The 18676-nt window shown below is 46.2% G+C and overlaps 1 protein-coding gene across 2 annotated transcripts in view; it reads right to left on the bottom strand.

Moving 5' to 3' along the window:
• Positions 1-1342: 1342 nt before the first annotated feature.
• Positions 1343-18676, bottom strand: part of XYLT1 (xylosyltransferase 1) — a 156898-nt gene continuing 139564 nt past the window's right edge. The window contains exons 8-11 of one of the 2 annotated variants that reach the window (XM_026054019.1): positions 17648-17907; positions 14580-14775; positions 8795-9128; positions 1343-2259 (exon numbers count right to left, since the gene is read on the bottom strand). In XM_026054019.1, the coding sequence (XP_025909804.1) occupies positions 1937-2259; positions 8795-9128; positions 14580-14775; positions 17648-17907 (1113 nt within the window). In that variant the 3' untranslated portion in view covers positions 1343-1936. Of the gene's footprint in view, positions 2260-8794; positions 9129-14579; positions 14776-17647; positions 17911-18676 lie in introns of both variants that reach the window. The other variant, XM_026054017.1, reaches the window with a different exon arrangement.

Genomic DNA, 18676 nt, shown 5'->3' on the forward strand with positions numbered 1-18676 from the left:
GAAAAGGGCAAGGGAGGTGTGAAGGGAGGAAGGCCTTCTCTTAATAAAGGCAGCTTCAGTTAGTAAGATAACGTAATCTTCAAGCTGCAAAAGCAGCACCTACTAATTAGTCATTGACTAAAACATAAATAATAAATATCTAAATTGTTCCTTCTATGGATCCATTTTTGTGCCAGATAAACATTTAAATGCTCTGCTTTAATGCCAGCACAGCTGACACTGCAATATCAAGTCCAAAGCAAACTGCAAGTAGCTTTAAACCAACACTATGGAGAGAAACGTAACGAGCCACCAGGACCTGCATGTTATGGTCATTCGCAATTGCTGTTTAAAAGGGAATTCAACCTTTCTGTGCGATACAATTACAGAATGATTTAAGGGGCTGTTTCCCTCCTCATGTGGAAGCKTAACTCTCATCAGCAGAAAGGAAAGTTATACATGCATATAAGAAGGGTAAAAGGCTACCTTACTTCACTAAATTAACAAGGGGTTTTATAATTAACCCAACAGCTTCTAATGGCCTTTTTGGGTTACATTGTCATCAAGAGATTACCACAGCAACAACAACAACAAAGTGCACATCCTATGCAAATGCAAAATGTGTTATTTGGAGATGTGTTTGCATATAAAAACAGGTATTCTAAAAAAACTGCTGGAATGTAAATAGTTTTTGCTTGTATAGAAAAATGCAGGTTAAAATGATGTTGAGATGTACATAGTGAAAACAAGATGCAGCCTGCTACAAAGTCAAAACCTGAACACAGGCAAAGGTAGGGCTTGTTTTGGCAGAGTACAGAACAGCACCGGGAAACACAGCGTTGCTCACCACCAAATTCAGCTCCTGGCCTTGCTCAGGAACCAGCCTGTCCTGCTCACCATGACCTCCCACATGCCCAGCTCTCAAAAAGAGCCGTTTTCACCAGGAGCTGGCAGATCTAAGATCAAGCTGGSAAATTAGTGTTAAGACTCATCAGCTACTGCTCAAATCTGGGAAGAATCAGTTTGCTGCAACTTTAGGGCCCAAWTTTGTTTCCTTGGAGAAAACTGGTCCAGCTCTGAAGTGCAAAGGGCCAAATTCCACCATTTCAGTGGTCTGGAGGAACCAAACTGCTGCTTCATGAGAAGACTCAGCACGTGGGTGAGCAGCCCATCATGAGCCAGCCCCGAGGCCACCTCCACTCACTGCAAACAGGCTTAAGAAAAAGCACACGAAAAAGGGGATGGAATCAAAAAAATGCTGCTTTGCTTAAAAAAAAAAAAAAAAAAAAGCTAGTACCAGGAGCCTGAAGCTGACTGCATGAGCAAATCTACAATTGCAAACACTGGTTTCATCTAGAGCTTATCAGGAAATTAATCTGAAAATAACACTGCTTTTGCTCATTTTTCCCCTCACTAGGGCATCTGCAGACATGAGCCGAGTCCAGACTCTGTGTTATAAGGTAATAACGAGGAAGGGTGCGTGCCACAAAGCTTATGTTCTGTAAGGTGAAGGAGCCATACAGGATATAGCCTGCAGTAACCAACCTTCCCAAGAAACATAAATACAAGGGACTTTTGCTGTGATTTAGTCATGATAGAAAATTAAAGCCTATGAAACAGCAGAAATACATGTAAATTTATTAAAAACAAACAAACAAAAAAAAACCTTTCAGCAGCTGTTCCTTCACTGCCCTCTCCTTGGCTTGTTTGTGCTCCCGGTGCTGTGGAGGCCACTGGCTCCATGCAGCGCGGGGCGGCCATGGCCCGGCCAGCCCCACGGAGGCTGGCGGAGAGACCAGTGCCAAAGGCCTTGTCAGATTCCGAGGAATTATATTGCAACTGGTAACAACAAGGTATAACGTTTCCTTAGGCTTCTGAAATCTGCCATGAGACTCACACGTGAGCAAGGTTAAATTCCCTTTTCAAACCTATGCCGGAGAAGCGCGCACACCGGCTGCTACCTCAGGCGGCCGTCGGGTTTCACGGGGCCCAGCTCGGACTTGGGGTCGGGGCTCAGGGAGCTCCACGCCGTCTGGCTGCAGGCCTGCATCACCGGGCACGAGGTGGCCCCGCTGCTGCACACGTCCACGGCCGACCACGTGCTGCCCACCAGCGAGTCAACCCAGCTCTCCAGTTTGGAACCCACGAGCGCTGCATTCCTCCGGGCCTGGTCCAGCTGYGCGGCGCTCACGGGGATATTTAGGACGGGGTTCAGGCCCTGGAAGCTCTGTTCCATGTATGCGTTCCTCGGAGGCCCGCTGTGATGCTTCAAAGCTTCCTCTGGAAATGCAAAAAGAAACACCTGAGTTAGCGAGRCAAAGATTCCTCCAGGGCTAAGGTCACAGCAAACAAAAAGGTGGTGTGTTGGCCTGGTCTGCACAMTACACAGCGGAAAGGTGGACGCAGCCTCGTGGACGTCCTGTCTGGGGCCTCAGTAAAAGCCCCTCGCGGTACCTGGACCATGGACAATGTGCATCTGCCTCTCAGGAGAGGCTAGTCTTGCGTTCAGAAGTGACCTTTAAGTCTTTCATCATGGAGGAGGCGGAGATGAGCCCCTCTTGGCTCTGCAGACACCATTCCCTGGAATTACGAAACGGCTCCAGGGTATTTGCTGTGAGGAGGCCGCCCAGCCTCGAAGTGCTGTCACTGATTTGGCTAAGAAAAACAACTAACATCTCAGCTGTTTTCCTTTTTTTTTTTTTTTTAATTCCCTAACCAGATCCACCCTTTGGAGGGCTGAGAGGCCGTCACAGTGCTCACTGGCTCAGTTTGCCTGCAGAAGCTGGTGGGAGTCGCTCCCGGCAGGGGCAGGATGGCAGCACCGCATCGGCCACACCGGGCTGGGCTCACGAAGTATTCAACCCCAGCGCTGAACACTTCCTGAGCCCAGGAAGGTTCGCCAGACTTACGAGGTTCGCTCGGGAGGTACGCCAGCCTTACTGGGGAATACGCTTTAATCACAATCATATTTCAAGCTTTTCTGCCAAATAACGGATCAAAAACACTTCCTAATGACGCTTTTCTTTGCACCACGGTTGTTTTTCTTACCATGATTCTTTCACTTCAGCAAAATGCAGCTTATTCCTCAAATCTGTGATACTGTACTAAAAAATGTCTGCCACCACTGTGCTGGCCCCTAAAGCACCGGGCTGGACGTTCTGGGTCAGGCAGCCCTGCTCTGGGGCTCCCTCACGCCCACGTCTGCGTGCACCGAGGGCTCCTCATGCAGTCAGCGGGCAACCCTCTCCAAATATTCCCTCTGCCCCTGGGGAGGGCATTTTCAAACATTTCTTTCTGTTCTCAGTTGACTCCCTTTGCCGTCCTCCCTCCGCAGCACAGAGGCCGCGTTGAGCTCTGCCAACGCACACAGCGTCTAGAGCACAAAAAGGGCCCATTCAGGGCCCTCCAGGCTGGGGAAGCCGCAGCGCCCAGACACCCTCAGAGGCCAGGAATTAAACATTAGTGGCTCCAATTCCTTCCACATGGCCCTGCGGCTTGTGCTGCAGATTGACACTGACTCCTTTCTTCTAGGCGGAGGACAGTATCTCAGATGCTGGCAATAAATCAGTACATTTATTTAGAGGGAAAGGGGACATTTAATTGGGAATTTGCTCTTACATTTTGCAGAGTCTTTCATGTCAGATATTGTGCAAGTCCATTACTTAAAAACCCCAATTAAATTAATTCGGCACATCCCCATTATGTATCACTTACTGCTCCTGTACCCATCAAAAGCTCTCTTTTATTTTAAATGGTAGATTTTCACAATAACCTCTAGTCAAAACAAGCTTCTGCTAAGCACATGTGTGAAGAGTGTGCTCTGCCAGAGTACTGCAGTTTAAGAAACAGAACAAGTACACATGATTAAATTTCCCCCTTTGGAAGCAATTAAATATGGAAGACTGTTTGTCAACATATTAATTAAATAGGAACGTTCTAAGTAAAAATCCCCAAACAAATAAGAGTTGGCATTACTAGCAGGATCATCTGATTGAAATGGGCAATTTAGAGAGCTCGTTGAATTAAGGGCTGTTGTGCATGTGTTTATTGTAGGGAAGGAGATGCTTTTCCAGACAGTGGGATGAGACGGAACCTGCTCTGCTCCAGTCCCCGATCTCTGATATATCCCACCAACTTCATGACTATGTGGAAAGGAAGAAGGGAAAGAAACATGCCAAAAACACAGGAGTTGGTGGTAGTCACTAGCAGGAAGTGACCACCCTCTCTGAAGGAAAAGTAAATGAAGCAGAGGCTAACGGGGAAAAAGCCCACAATGCTTCTCAGGGTGTTCAGGGCTGCTTCTCAGTGGGAGGGACCCGCATCCCCAGAGCTGCCTGCACTCCCTGCAGAGTGCTTAGGAAAAGCAGAGAACARCAGGAGCTCAGCAGGGACTGGAAGATCACTATTTTGGCATGATGTGCCTCAAAATTCTCCCCAATTTCTTCAGCACTCAGCAGTAGCTGCAGAGCCAAAAGGAAGATGGGGCAGTTTGACTCCTTCCCTCTGCTGTCAGACATGGAGAAAACGCCGTAGGGTGAGCTGCTTGACATAGATACTCAATTAGTATTTAGGGACTGACAGATCCCTCCTTTTTCACAAAAAAAATAATGAAGATTGTCAGGCTTTCCTCTATGAAATGTGTGCTTAGACTTTTGAAACTATGGTTAGATCAACCAACTCAAAATTAATAGAATTGCAGGCATTAAACCAGGCCTTTTCCTTTTTTTTTTTTTTTTTTTCTCCAGGAAATACATCCAAAAAGCCCTGACTTCAGTGGAGGATATAGGCTACGTATCAATGCAAAATACGTTCCATTGAGGTCAGTGTTGTTTTTTAAAAAATGAGTTATTTTGGTCCCCCATTTTTATTTGCTCTTCACACTGGGAGGGCCCTTCCCTTCTCAACTGACTTTTTAAACTSTACCTTCTTTGCAGCAAATACACAGGCCGCAGGCTGCGGCACAGGCCGGCACTTCAGCAGTTTTGTGGGGGTTTGCTCAGTATTTTGCAGAAAAAGCAAATGAAGTTAGACAGCCAGTGGGCTAAGGAATGAAAGATGTGGTTACCTTGGTACACATTAAGGTGCTAGACTGGTGATTTTTTTAAAACACTACTGAATGTACAGCTTTATTTCGTTACTTGAATTGTGTTGAAACCCTCTGGCGAGAAGGTAATTTTTTATTGGCATTTTGTTTGTTTTTTTTTTCCTCACAGCAAACAAGACAGAGCTGCATTTGCTCATTCCAGAGCTGATCGACTCCTTGTCAACTGGATCTGAACTAAATTTCAAAGCAAATCCCTGTCTTCGGGTTTTTTCTCAGCATGATGACTCCTGTGCCCCGCACTTGCCTGCTGCTATTACAGTATTTATCAGGAACGTGTCACACTATCACGAGGTAATTTAAAAAATTCACAGCAGTTCCAGCACTGGCCACCACCCACTTTATAATCCTTACAGATGCAATTAGAATTGATTGAGCCTCTGCAAATAACCAATGGCAAAATGAAAGATTCTCAGTATATACTTAATTAAGATGATCCATAAATATGGATTAAGCAAAAGGCCTTAGGAATGCATGGCTGTCTGCTAATGTCTTTGAGCCTTTGGGAGAGGCAGCTGCAGCTGGAGGAGGTTCCTGTGCAGAAACGAAGCCCCTTCTTTCCTTTTGTGCCCTTCTTATTTGAAGGAAGAASTGTTTTGTTTGTTTACTCCCTTTCCTATTTTTTTTTCCTTTTTTTCCTCCTGCCAATCCAGTGTTTGGTTTCAGCTTGGGCTTTGCAGCTTTATCTGCCTGTAACCTATTTAGCTTTAATGAAACAGGTACTGCCGCTAAACGCCTGACAACTCATTATCGTCCCTCCAGCTGGGAGAGCACTGTGAAAACTGCCGTGAACAGAAACTCCAATTTAAACCCGAAATTGCCCTGTCCGTTCCCCGCACCCCTTGGCCCCGAGTGCCGGCGCTGGCAGGACGGCTCCTCGGGGCACGGGGGCGCGCAGGGSAGCCCCTGCCGAGCGCTCGGCCTGTTCCCCAGTATCGCACCCTCCCTGGTGCCTGGGGTCGGGCTGAGAACTGCTGCCTCCCGCTGCGTGCTCACACACAAACCCTCCTTCTACTTCCCTCCAGTAGAAAAACAGCAATTCCCATGGGATTTTTATTTTTCCTAGCACAAATCTGAAACCTTAAGGGGATCTGTGGATGCTGTGCATCCCTTGGGTTGTGGGCGCTGCTCCCGTGGGTCCCTGGCCCCCTGCAAGCCCGGAGCAGGGTGGGCAGCAGGGCAGATCCAGGGCTCCAGGACCCTGGGCAGAGGCCGGGGTCACTCCCTGCCCAGTGTGCTGGTCCCGGGCTCWGCAGCCCCTGCGCGGGGACCGCGCTGCCCTCCACCATGTGTGCCCCTTGTTCCCTGAATAGAGATTTTACACAGAGCAATTTAACTTTGCTCTTGTCACGGACAAATTACACCCAAAGCCCCAGCCAGGGTGTGCGGCGGCCGTTCCTGCCGCCGGAGGGTACTGGAGAGCGCAGGCCTGGGCTCTGCCAGGCGATCGCATGCAAAGTGAGTGGAACGTGTGAATGGCGGCATTCAGTCACCTCCCGTGGGGAGCTCTTGGGTTCCCAGCGCGGTCTTTACAACAAGGGCTTTAATTGTGGGGGGGACACGCGAGAGGAGGAGGCCTGGTAGAACAATATTTTCAAGAAATCCCTAATATTCGTATTATTCCCTTCTGCTGACAACTCCTGCCTAGGTGTGATGCCTGTTTGATTTCCAGTGTTCAGACAAGACAATGCTATCCCTTCATTTTAGAAGATTTTTGGCAGCTGTCATATTGTTTACAACCGAACAGAAATTGTTCTTTTGGAAGTCCTAATTCTTCTGTCATCTTCTCACAATGCCTTTATTTGGCATAGAAAAATAAATTTAAATAATAAAGTGGTGTCAATCAGACACAAGCTGAAAATCAAAACTAGATGACATTTTTTTTACATTGAGTACTATAGTGTCACTGAGAGAGAAAACCTTAACAACCAAACAACTGAAATCTGCATTGTAAATGCTTATATAATTGTAACCACAGCGGAGTGTCATTATTTGCCCCTATAGTTAATTTTCTCCTTTACCTTCATGTCTCAGACATCTGGAGATTATACATCACAGCATCAGTAACAAATTATTCCTGAGGCGTTTTTCCTAGATAAAATATTTTTCTAGTTTTATATCTCATTCCTATAGCAGACTGTAATCACCATATGAAGGAACAAGGCTATTTAACCAGAAATAGATGCCTGAGCTTCTCCAAGGGAATCGATGGGTCATTTTTCTCTTTCTGCCCAAGTGGGCATACAGAGCGACTCTGCAATTGCAGAGAGTTAATCCAGATTCAGAGTTTGCAGCCCAGGGAATTTGAGTTGCAACATGGGGATTCCTGGGTGCAGGCTCAGAGCCCCCACTCTGGCCTTACAGGTAAAAGGCTGCAGATTTTATCACCAGCTGGCACTGCGCTGTGTTTCCCATTTGATTTTTGCCTTAACTGTTAAATTAGCCAAGAATATGGAATTCATTAAATTACAAGGGGCGAGTCAATAATATCTCTATTTAGAAGTAAGCTGCCTCAAACTTTAAGAAACCTTTCCTGCTTTCTGGGAGYGCTTCCTGCCACTTCATCACTGTCTATTAGCTAATGGCAGCAGCAGGTTGTCTATGCTTCAGTTTCTGCTTAAGAAACGATGCCACCAAATGTTAGAAGAAGAAATGAGTACGTTAGCTGTTGTGGCGGGAAATGTGCAGAACGAAGCTCCCGCCGCGCACGCTGAGGGCTGCGTTAGCTGCCAGCGGCTGCCTGCTGCTGTTTGCACTGCACACGCAGCACAGCTCACTGGAAGGGACACGCCTGACTCGGTTTATTTGCTGCCTTGTCAGGAAGAAGAACTTCTGAAAACTTAATAGGATCATTCATGTATCCAGCAACTTTAAGACGTCTAAAGTTATGAATATTGATATTAGACAGATGGAAGCACTTGAGCACATAAGGAGAATGGTGAAGTTATTCATAGCAACAGACTTGTTTTCATCTTACTGAATAAGAAAACAGGTGTGGCTACAAAATGTTCCCTCTTCCCACGGCCCCGTGTCCACGACGGTTGCCGAAGAACAGCCACATGAGCCTGTGCTCCTGCCTTCTGCTGGAAAACTGGGCGCGGGTCTGCTCCTGGGATTCTGGGATAYAGCCCTTGCATGAACATGGATTGCTGCAACTCAGCTGCTTGGCATTTAAGAAGCAGGTTTTGGCAGGTATTGGGGAAAAAATGGGYGCCTGGACCTGATAAATATGTCAAATACATATGAGTTCTGGGCTAGGGTCATTTTGACTAATTCAGCATTTCACATATAAATGCTTTTATCATTAAAACACATAGACTTTGTCAAAGTAAGAGGTTAAATGYCTGTACATTTCTCTGAGCAAGCGTGAATGAAAAGCAGCAGAGAGGAAATGCTCCATGTTTTTTTCCTATTTCTAAATTATGTTGTTTTATCATAACTGTTAGACTGTTGAGTCTTTAAAGTTCTTTGGATMCCAAACTATGCATATTTTAAAGATACAAATAGCCTTTTGTTCGAAGTGCTTGTGTTTTATGGACTGGATGCAGGCACTTTTGCTTGTCGTGGTACAACAATTCTTCTGATTTAATATCTAAAATATGCCTTTCTTTTCTCCTTTTCCAATACAGTGCAACTCCATTTTTAACAGCAACATTTATAGTGAATAAAGATGTGATAGCTATGCTATCTCTGGAACGAAATAATACAACTTACCTTGCTTGATAGGCTGCCGATTAATAAAGGTGAGAGGAGTAACGAGGAATTTGGTTTCAGCTACTTGTACCCAGTGGTGCAAAATTTTGATTGTCCAGACACCAGGTCGCAGAGGCAAATTCAAAGGTGGTTTGTAGTGAGTAAATTCTGCGCTGGATTCAATGAGGATGTCRTACGTTGCGGCAATTATATTGATGGGATCAACCCAAATGACAGTGACGGTGACGTTGGGGCCTTTTCCCCACTTCTGCATTCCCACCGGCTCGTCCATGGGTCCCAGGAGTCCCCCAAAGTTCCGGAAAAGCCTCTCCTTGGCATCCCACTCGGTGCCGATCTGAAACGAGAGCCCGTGTTGCTGCTTAGGCTTCCCCTGCAAACACACAGGGCCCCGGTAACAAATGAGGACCCCGCGATGCACAAACCGTACTTCTCTAATGACCATGAGCTAGRGAGAAAAACACACAGAGCCTGACCCTGCTGTAGAGGCCTTCCCTGCTCCACTGCAGGCACAGAGGCTTTTGCTGACCTCAGGAGAGGTGCAACCCCTGCCATCCCCTCGCACTCCCCGTTACTACCAGTTATTTCTGGTAAATTCAATCCTTACTGTCACAACAGTGACAGTTGTTTTTATTTATTCACTACCTAACAGTAAAGCAGCTGATTCACAATCTAGTGTAAATATTTAATAGATCTTTCCTTTTCCTAGCAGCTTTCACATTTCAATGCTTTATATATATTTTAATGCCTCACCCATAACCCATCGGATGATACCAACTTACACGCTGTTGCCATTAAACACTACTGAAAATAAGCATGTGTAACCAGATGGCATGGAAATCTATGTAATAATTGGACTCTTTAGGCCAACTGAAAGCCTCTTAYCACCCCAGTGGTATACCCCACTACTGCACCTAGTGTGTATTTATGATGTTAACAAAACCAATTCCTCCAGCTCTCAAGAAGGCAGTCTGGTGGAACATAGTATTGAATGTGTGTATTTGCTTTCAGACAAAGTGCCCAACTTGCTTAATCCGTGAGGTCCTTTTTTTAACCACGGCCTCAACTCAGAAGAGGAAAACGCCTTGGCTCCTTTTGGTAGAGAAACCTGTCATTCCTGGAGAGACACTCGGATGTCCTGATCAGCCTGCAACTGAAATCCCCCCCAATCCTTCAGGATTAACCCTTAATGCTTAATTTCCAAACAAACAAGGCAAATGACCTAATAGACATTTTCTTCCATAAGAAGCAACCTTGGGATTCTCTCAAGTGGTCCCTGGAGTCCCATGCACACACTGACTGGATCCTCTTCTTTCAGCATATGAGGACAGTGAAGGTTTCTCCAACACAGCCTCTGTTCTTGCCCTTAACCTTCACCTCAATGGAACCAAAGTCATAACCTGCTTCCCTGAAGGAGTAACAAGCAATTGTACCTGATTTGCTTGAAAGGCTTCTCTTCTAGATTTCATATCACTTGGTGAGAATGAGTGGCCTCAATCTAATGCCAAACTCCTACAAATACGTCAAACAAAGCAATTACCTGATGTCTACTACCACTGATACCTGGCAACTGATACCTGGCAACTGTCCAGTCCTCTAGTCTCTTCTAAGCAGATCCCTGTGGCTGGTAGAAGAATTACATAGGGACCGTAAGCAAAAAGCTACAAGGCCAAAAGAATAAAAAACTGAAGCTCTAAATCCATCTGTCAGAATACAGATTTCTCCTGCAGGACTATGACACTGCAGAGTAAGAGACAAAATGAGTCCTCTACTACTCTGCAATCACCACAGCGGAATCGCAGCTAGCAGAGGTATTTCTCCTGGCACAACAGCTAATCAGCCTAGRCAGCGTGGCCCAGATATCAGACCCAGGCACTGACTGCCCTGAAGAGCTGTCAGCGGGTACTCTCCTGACAAGACCAACTGAATATGTATGGAACTAAGCTGTGAAAGAAATTTTCCTGAGCAGATCTTATTATCTACTCCACCAACCTTCACTGAGCGTGGCCATGTCATACTGCTGTAGCTCAAGAGATCTAGAAATAATAAAGCCACAACATGTGAAACAAATACACACTCTTCTGGGCAAAGAAACTCCCCAGAGGAACAGCTCTTTCCGACAGTGTCTTTTACTGAAACATGTCTAAAGCAGCCCTTGAATAAAGTTCTCTTTCATCCTCAATATTACATGTTCAATCCTGACATCAGCTCTTGCCTCTGATGCCTGGGAAATCATACTGCATTCTCCATCCTCCACAAGCACTGACCCTTCTTAACAACCTTGTTGCACAAAGGATGTTGAGACATGTGCACGTACACAAAAATGCACGTGRGCTGTAGAAGAGTGGGAGGTCTGTAGAAGAGTACAAGTTACTCTTGGGATAAAATAGAAACATGCTCTGGGATGTGCCCAGTGGTGCTGCAGAAGAATTCGGGAGACCTCCAAGAAAGGAGCTCCTGGGTGAGAAAGCTGGCTCCAACTGAATGCAAGCAAGGCAACAGCCAGAGCTGCCACTGGTTTCTGAAGGAGAGGGAAGGTTTTGCATTGAGCATGTTTGCCATCAGCGATTAAAAACCTCAGAAAAACCTCGTTTGAATCAGTAAACTTTGAAATTAAAATGCTTTGTTTAAATCTGTATTTAAAAACGCTTTCYGTCTCTTCTAGTGTCATTTCTTCTTCCTGGGCCAGCACATGGACACAGGTCTCCTTGGATTCATCACCTTGAACTGAGTATCTATAATTCACTGTATCTGAAACTAATTGTGAGGATGATGCATGGGGTAAAGTCTGACCCACCTCACCGATGATTTACAGTGCCGTAAACACGTCAGACCCTGCTGTCGGCCTCCCATGCAGGCCCTGTTAATTTTCAAAGCAATTAATGGCTCAAGGTCTGGCTAAATTGAAGCTCATATTTCTATCTATGAAAGTGAACCTGTCTATAGCAATGCAAATCACAAAACTCATGAGAATGGAGGTAAAAAACATTATGTAGGGGTCTTGTTAACTAAGGATTTTCTACAGCCAGCAGAGAAATCCAAACTGGAACAATTTTCTCGAAATCCTGCAAGCCTGCTTCTTCAAGACAGTCTTTCCACCATTAGAATGACACCTCACCGAAAGACCATTCCCTTTGCCAGGAAAAAACTTTATCCAAATCAATCTATCCAGAAATCTATTCCAAAGAGCAATCTGAGCCTGGGGCTGGAGATGTAGCAGGGAGTTCATGCAAGCAGTGGCTGCTCCTGCTGCCAAAGGCGTGTGCTCAGCCCCGAGCATCAGCCAGCATAGAAACCCTGGGCTGCACATGAGGCCCATGGGCCCAAACCCAGGTGGACAGGGGTGTGACAGGAGCACACGCACCRTCCCGTGCAAAACCACAGGCACAAGAGAGGCAAGGGGAAGGGGCTGCCCACATCTGTTTACAACATCAGTCCTTCCTATCCAGCTCTGGCCTAGTACGGACTGCCCTGTGCTGCACAGCTTACAGTACCAGCTGGTTTTAGAAGCACAGTTTTATTTTATTTAAAGACAGTATTTAGAGGCTTATGCATCTTCCCCTGCACTTTACACAGCTGAATTCCTGGTACTGAGATGTCTGAATTTACAGGCTAGCAGACACTACAGCCCCATAATGTTTTTCATAGCCCCTTAAAACATCTCGAGTAGGCTTTCACTTTAAGTGCAATACACAAAGCACAGGAGGGAACCAAGCAGTAACAAATATCTGATATAATACAAAGGTACGTGGCACAGAAACATTTAACACATATTTGCGGTTTCCAGAGCAGGCAGCGAGCGCAGCTACACTTGGCAAGCGGCACCTCTCTCACTTGCTTAAAACTACTGTTTCTGTCTCCGTTCAGTCCCAAGATAAAATTTTCCCAAGATAAATTATGCCTTGATTATGGGTTTGTGTCTCATTGCTCACCACAAACAGGACCATTAGGTTCACACAATGCACGCTAATTGCCTGCCACCTAGTTTATTTTATTCTCTGTGATGAATCACAAGTCTTAACAAGGCCAGAAATGAACTTCATGTTCCACCGTTACAGTCAAAGCTGAGACTTTTAGTGCTCTACACCAAATCAATCTCCTGCCCTGCATGGAAAAGGTACCACGAAGCCAGAGCAGTCATAGGATACATGGTACGTGTATTATTTACAAGCCAATTTCAGGAGGTGCAGGAGTTTCCCAACAAAAAGGAGCACAGAGGTTTCACCCCTGGAAATCTTCTCTTGGATTTCCCATAGTTTTATGTAACTGCCTGAGASTGAGTGCAAGGGGCCCGGTGCAGCTGCAACGCTAGTTAACGCAGCTAGTGTTAACCCTACTAGTGTTAACCCTGCTAGGAGGTGCACAGGGCTTAGCTTTTCAGCAGAGCCAGGACTGCGGCAAATCCGCTATTCAGGAAGGCAAGTGGAGAAGCGGAGCAGGGAGCACCCGCAGGCAGGGAGGGCTCTGTCCTGCTGGGCTCATCCTGCTGGCTCTGCTGCAATTTCGGTTGTGCCCCAGCACCACAGGGAAGCTCAGGAGCACATTCAGGGCAGCTCATTTGTGCTCTTCCTGACCAAGTCACTGGTGTGAGCTCCAAGAGGGAACAAAGCTCCCAGCTAAAAAATGCCCCAGTCAGATRTTACTGCCACATCATGCGATGGAAATGGCTGGAAAAGCGGCAGAGGAACATTTCTCAGTAAACACATATTTCAGATTTCTTTTCTGGTGCACAACCTGTGAACACTGCTATCCTTTGTTTCCTCCCTCGTACTGAGATGAAGCCTGATGTGTTCTAAAATTTGTTACCACGCTCTAAAATACTAAGATGAATATATTCATTTTTACCATGCAATGAGAAAAGATGTTCCTGGTACCTGCAACAGCAAGACTTAGAGCAGGTAGCAGACTGAAAGCAGCACTAAAAGAGCCAAATAAATAGCAGCATTTTTCCTGCAAATTTCAAGAATTAAACCTACATGACCATTTATCATTGCATGAAATGGCACGTCTACCACCAGACACATTGATAAACGAAACACACCTTCCATCCATCTCTTTAATGGCACATTAGTGTCATGGATTTGCCATGCACACCAAAACACTGAATTCTACCTAGGCCCTTCTTAATTGCCCAAGAAGGCGGTAATTTATGGACTTGACCATAATGACTTGAACACATTTGTTCAATCAATTTTATGCCTTAATTGAAATTTGTGGCTTAATGAGAAAAATCATGGAATTAAGTGCTTAGACAGTTGTATCTTTAAAGCAGAACACAGATGTCAGGTTCTATTAGTGGTCAACTTTCCTAATATATTTTAGGGGTACATTTTTTTATAGCATATGCCAGATAGTGAGACAAATTTCAAGAAGAAATAACAAGCTTTGTGGGAAATCTCAGCCGCTGCTGTGATAATTTTCTCTTTGATGCTGCAGCATCAATATTCTAGTCAGATGTGGCACTGGTGCCCGACTACCGCTAAATTTATGGTTTTTCAGCGTGTTCCCAAGCAGAACGCTTACTGTATCCCCATCCCCATCTGGAACTGAAACAACTTGGCATTTTTCAGCTGCCAGGACTCTCACAGCTACAATTGACAGCAAGCACAATTTTTACAGTTACTGAGCCCCTTCTACAACTGTATTTGTGTTATAAAGAGGCTGTGCATTAATCTAGAGAGCCACTCAGACCTAAGAATCACAYGGAAACACTACTGCAAAGGCTGCTGAATTAGCTTGCAAGCTCTCTGCTGGCTCGTGATGGAAACGGGGGACTAAGCACACGTACCTCGGAGAACTGCAGCCTTCCAAAATCACTCGGTGGACTTGCAATCTTGAAGACTTTCTTGGGCATCACCCACGTTTCCAAAGTTTCTAGCTTACTGACAGCCAGGTTGGTCGCATGGTATCTGATTAGGAAGCCCTGGAAGCGATCAGCAAGGAAGTAAAGGTGGACTGAAATRGGATGGCCCATGGGATAGTACCTGTAAAAACAACACAAGCGCATGCTCATCACCCACATGCAAGACAAGAAATGACATTTCCTTGGAGATAACGGCTTCAGGAGCCTGCATTGCAATTAGAAGATTCACTGCTGTTACAAGATCTCAGATGTGTTCATTACTCATTATCAAATATGTGTAAGCYGCTCTGATTACCCTGAAATATAAAGACTGTTACTAAGAATATATGCCCATTTAGAAGCCCTTCACAACCGTAAACTTTTCAGGAGCATCTTTGCATGCCAGAAAGCTCCAGTCCCTCACGACCTCCTGTGGGTAAGAAGCCCTACCCAGGACCTGTCTGCTAGACTGGGAGATGGTCAAGAAGTGTCTGCTCTGTCTGGAGTCAGGGGGTCTCCTTTCCTTCTGCCTTCAGAGGTGCTGATGGGGCCGTGACTCACTGGCGCTGCCCGCAAGCTGCGGGATGGGGACAGCGGAGGGTGCTGCAAGGCCGGCGAGGCGCCCACATCCCCCCGACCACCCGCTCCTTCCCGGGGCGACGTGCAGCAGGAACCAGGCCCACCTTTAGGAAATGAACTTCACCCCCGTGAACGGCTTGAATTGCTCCTGCCAAGAAWTTTTTTTTACTCATAATTAAAAAACAACCCCAGTCAAGCAACCAGGGTAAGAAAATCCAAACAGGAGATCTGGAAGCCTTTAGTTACAGTGTGGCCATTTGCTCCTTTGCAGTCATGGGTTCAAATGATCAAAATCTAGGGCCCACTGTCCTCAGAAAGGTTTTTGTAATGATAAATGTGGGTATGAGGTGTCTGTAGATATGGATATATAAGTAAGCAAGTAGGATGCTTTTCATGGCCTCTAAAGWGAGTAATTTGTTATCTTGCAGAACTGACATTAACTGCAAAATGAGTGTATTTGTAATCTGTTTAAAACCAGCTGGTATCACTGGTTCCCAGGAAATTAAGTCAGCTAAGACTGACCCCTCATCTTGGTTATCCCAGCTTCAGAGGCCAGCATTAAGAACAGCCAACCRGTGATGACTGTCAATTCCTCAGATCCATAACACCCCGGAGGGACTCTCTAGAGCTTGAGAAATAAACCCAGTGAGCTGGGTACAAGCCGGGCCAGGCAGAACCACAGCAAAGCTCTGCAGCCAATGCAAGCAACAGCCCAGCTCCTGTTCTGAGTACTAAGGCCTCCTGTTTTATATGTCTGCAGCAACAAATATTTACCATGTCCTTGAAATAGCCCGAGTAAATTGTCTCTTGGCAGCAGTGAGTAAAAAATGCCTAGAGATGGGGAGAAATAAATTAAATCTCAATCACACGTTAGTGTTGCTTCCACCGAAGATGCTGAGTCGGGAGTGCAAACTTCACGCTGCTCTCAGCCCTCGCAGACAAGGGAAGATTGCTGAGGTGCTCTGCCTAAATACACCCCTTCTGCTGCTGCCTGAGAGACGCTGCACTAGATGATCTCTGAAGGGCCCTTTCAACCTTAAGGATTCTGTGACTCTATGTGCAAAATTACAAGTGGGGATGAAGAATCGTACACATGTGTACACCTAGCAAGGCAGCAGAGCATCAAGAGAGAAGAGAGGCAACACAYAAACCTGAGGGTTACCTACTTCTCTGTGACTTAATTTGGACAGTGAGTAGCGGTGCTTTGAGAGGGTTGCCTGGGTGTTCAAATGCAGCCTTCACGCAGCAGGCCTGCTTGCAGTTCCTCCCCGTGCCATCTCACGAGGCTCCAGCCTGCAGGGGAGCAGTGTTTCATCCCAGGGACAGCTGCAATCAGTGGCAGGTGACACGAGTCCCTATCTATAACCTGAGCAAGCTTGAAAAGCACCTTGAGCTCCTGGGGAATGAAAAGCTCCCCAGAAATGAATCTGATTATTGCTATAAATCATCATAAGGTCATTGGCAAAAGGAATAAGCACAAAAGTAATGGCAAAGTTATTTTAGTACTGGTTATACATAGCTCCCATGCTGTCCTCTGGTTTCACTGTACAGGACAAATGAGCCAGGAATTCCTCAGGTCTGTCTTTACTTCATAGAAGGGAATGCATTCTACTTGGGATTATTTGCGGCCCATTATTTGTATCTGTTATTGCATCAGGGATAGTTCTGAAGCCTGAACTAGAAAGGCAAAGTAAGACTTTAAATACATTTTTTGATTTGTTTTTCTTTTTTTTTCCCCTGCTCTAAAGACTTTATTTATTATATCTCTATGTAAATATACATACAGGTTATTTATTTGATGTTTATGGATCCCACCTGTTGCAACACTTTCAGCATCAGCAAACAAGCAAACTGAGACCACGCAACCAGGTCTTTCTGTGCCGTATGTGCACCCAAAGGAATGAACCGGCAAGGACCATTAACTTGCCCACATTTATATTAATTCTTAAATCCCGTCTCTGCTTTTGGTCTGCATAATAAAGGTGAACATGACCTCTGCTGAAATCACACTGAGGGTTTACGGGCGGTGGGTATAATATACTCACTGAAATTAATAAAGAAAATGCAGCAGCAGGGGTGTTGCTGCCCAACTGGAACGTGTCGGTGTTGATTAGGCTGTGGAGTAGCTCCTTAAAAGTGCAACAACCAAGTGCTACAATGTCACCCCAWATCCACTGCCTTACTGTTGGCAGGAACACTGTGGGAAATGGGTGCCTTCCCCATCCTGCTGCCTGGCCTTGCATGAAACCAGCCCCGGGCTGCAGGGCCGTGCAGCTCAGTGTCCTTCAGGCAACGTCCCCTGAGTGTCCCCTGGCAATCAGGTCTGTCTGCTCTGAAGCACCCAAACCTACCTCCTTCCATGGAAACCCAGGGAACTGCTGACCCCCCAGTGAATCCGGCTCCCACCGACAGAAAGGAAGAGGATTCGCACTAACCGGCAGCTGTTGTCTCCGGCGGCGTGAAACGACGTCTCAGCTCTGCGCAGGCCCAGGCGCAAGAACGAGTGGTACATGGTGAGCGCCACGTCGCTGAGCGTGTGGATGCCGTCGGGCTCGTCGTACACGTTCTCCCAGTAGGACCTGAGACCCGGCGTGCCGGACGGGTAGTTCCCGTACAAGTAATAGTCCAGCTGSCCAATTATCTCCTGGTTCACCACAGCTTCAAACTTGCGGGCAAAGAACGTTGGCCTGGCCGTCTGCTGTGGTAAGATGAAAGAAAAAGAAACTGGGGTTGGTTCCTGCTTCCCACCACAATTCCTTGTGCTAAGCACAGGGTTRGAGTGGAGCACTCATAGATTTTGCCCACAGGCAAAGATGACTTGACTGGCAAAGGGTGCTCAGTCCCAGATAAAAACTACGCAATTACTCAGCATGGATGGAGATGGTTTTGGTCTGCTGCAAAAATGGAGAGTCCTCCCCTGTCCCCACAGGCCTCTCCTGTGGAGGACAGGGAGGTCCTGGCTATCAGGTCTGTCTTTGCAACTGAAAGATAAGAAGTGGCTTGCAGGRCCAGTAAGCCACTAGCCAAAGTATAGGTCAGGCTGAGATGAGGAAACAAGATATTGCAGGGTTAAATTGAAAAGCAGCAGTCCTTGGAGTCTGCCACAACTGATCAGTAATTCAGTTTGAACTTAGAACTGCTCASAGCAGGTGGTTGAACTAGTGACCTTCAGGAGTCCTTCCATCCTCAGCTATTGTCCAATCACCAAATCTACATTAAACGCAGTAATTCAATACTGAAAGACATGAGTTTGCATTTTGTCAGACGTCCYGTAGTACTGTGCAGGCAGGACTGCATCACCCGTGCCCAGAGYAGGCACAAGATCTCTTAGGAGATGACTGGTCTTACGTTCATGTCCTGTCCTGGGRTAAAGTTTCACCCTTCCAGAATAAAGGAGTAACTGAGGAGTAAGCTGACAGTGACCAAGRAGGACAGAGGAGAAGTAGCAGCATGACAGCGTTTTC

Source organism: Nothoprocta perdicaria, unplaced genomic scaffold (assembly GCF_003342845.1).
Source record: "Nothoprocta perdicaria isolate Ctin4 unplaced genomic scaffold, notPer1 scaffold_12, whole genome shotgun sequence".
Classification (NCBI taxonomy): Eukaryota; Metazoa; Chordata; class Aves; order Tinamiformes; family Tinamidae; genus Nothoprocta; species Nothoprocta perdicaria.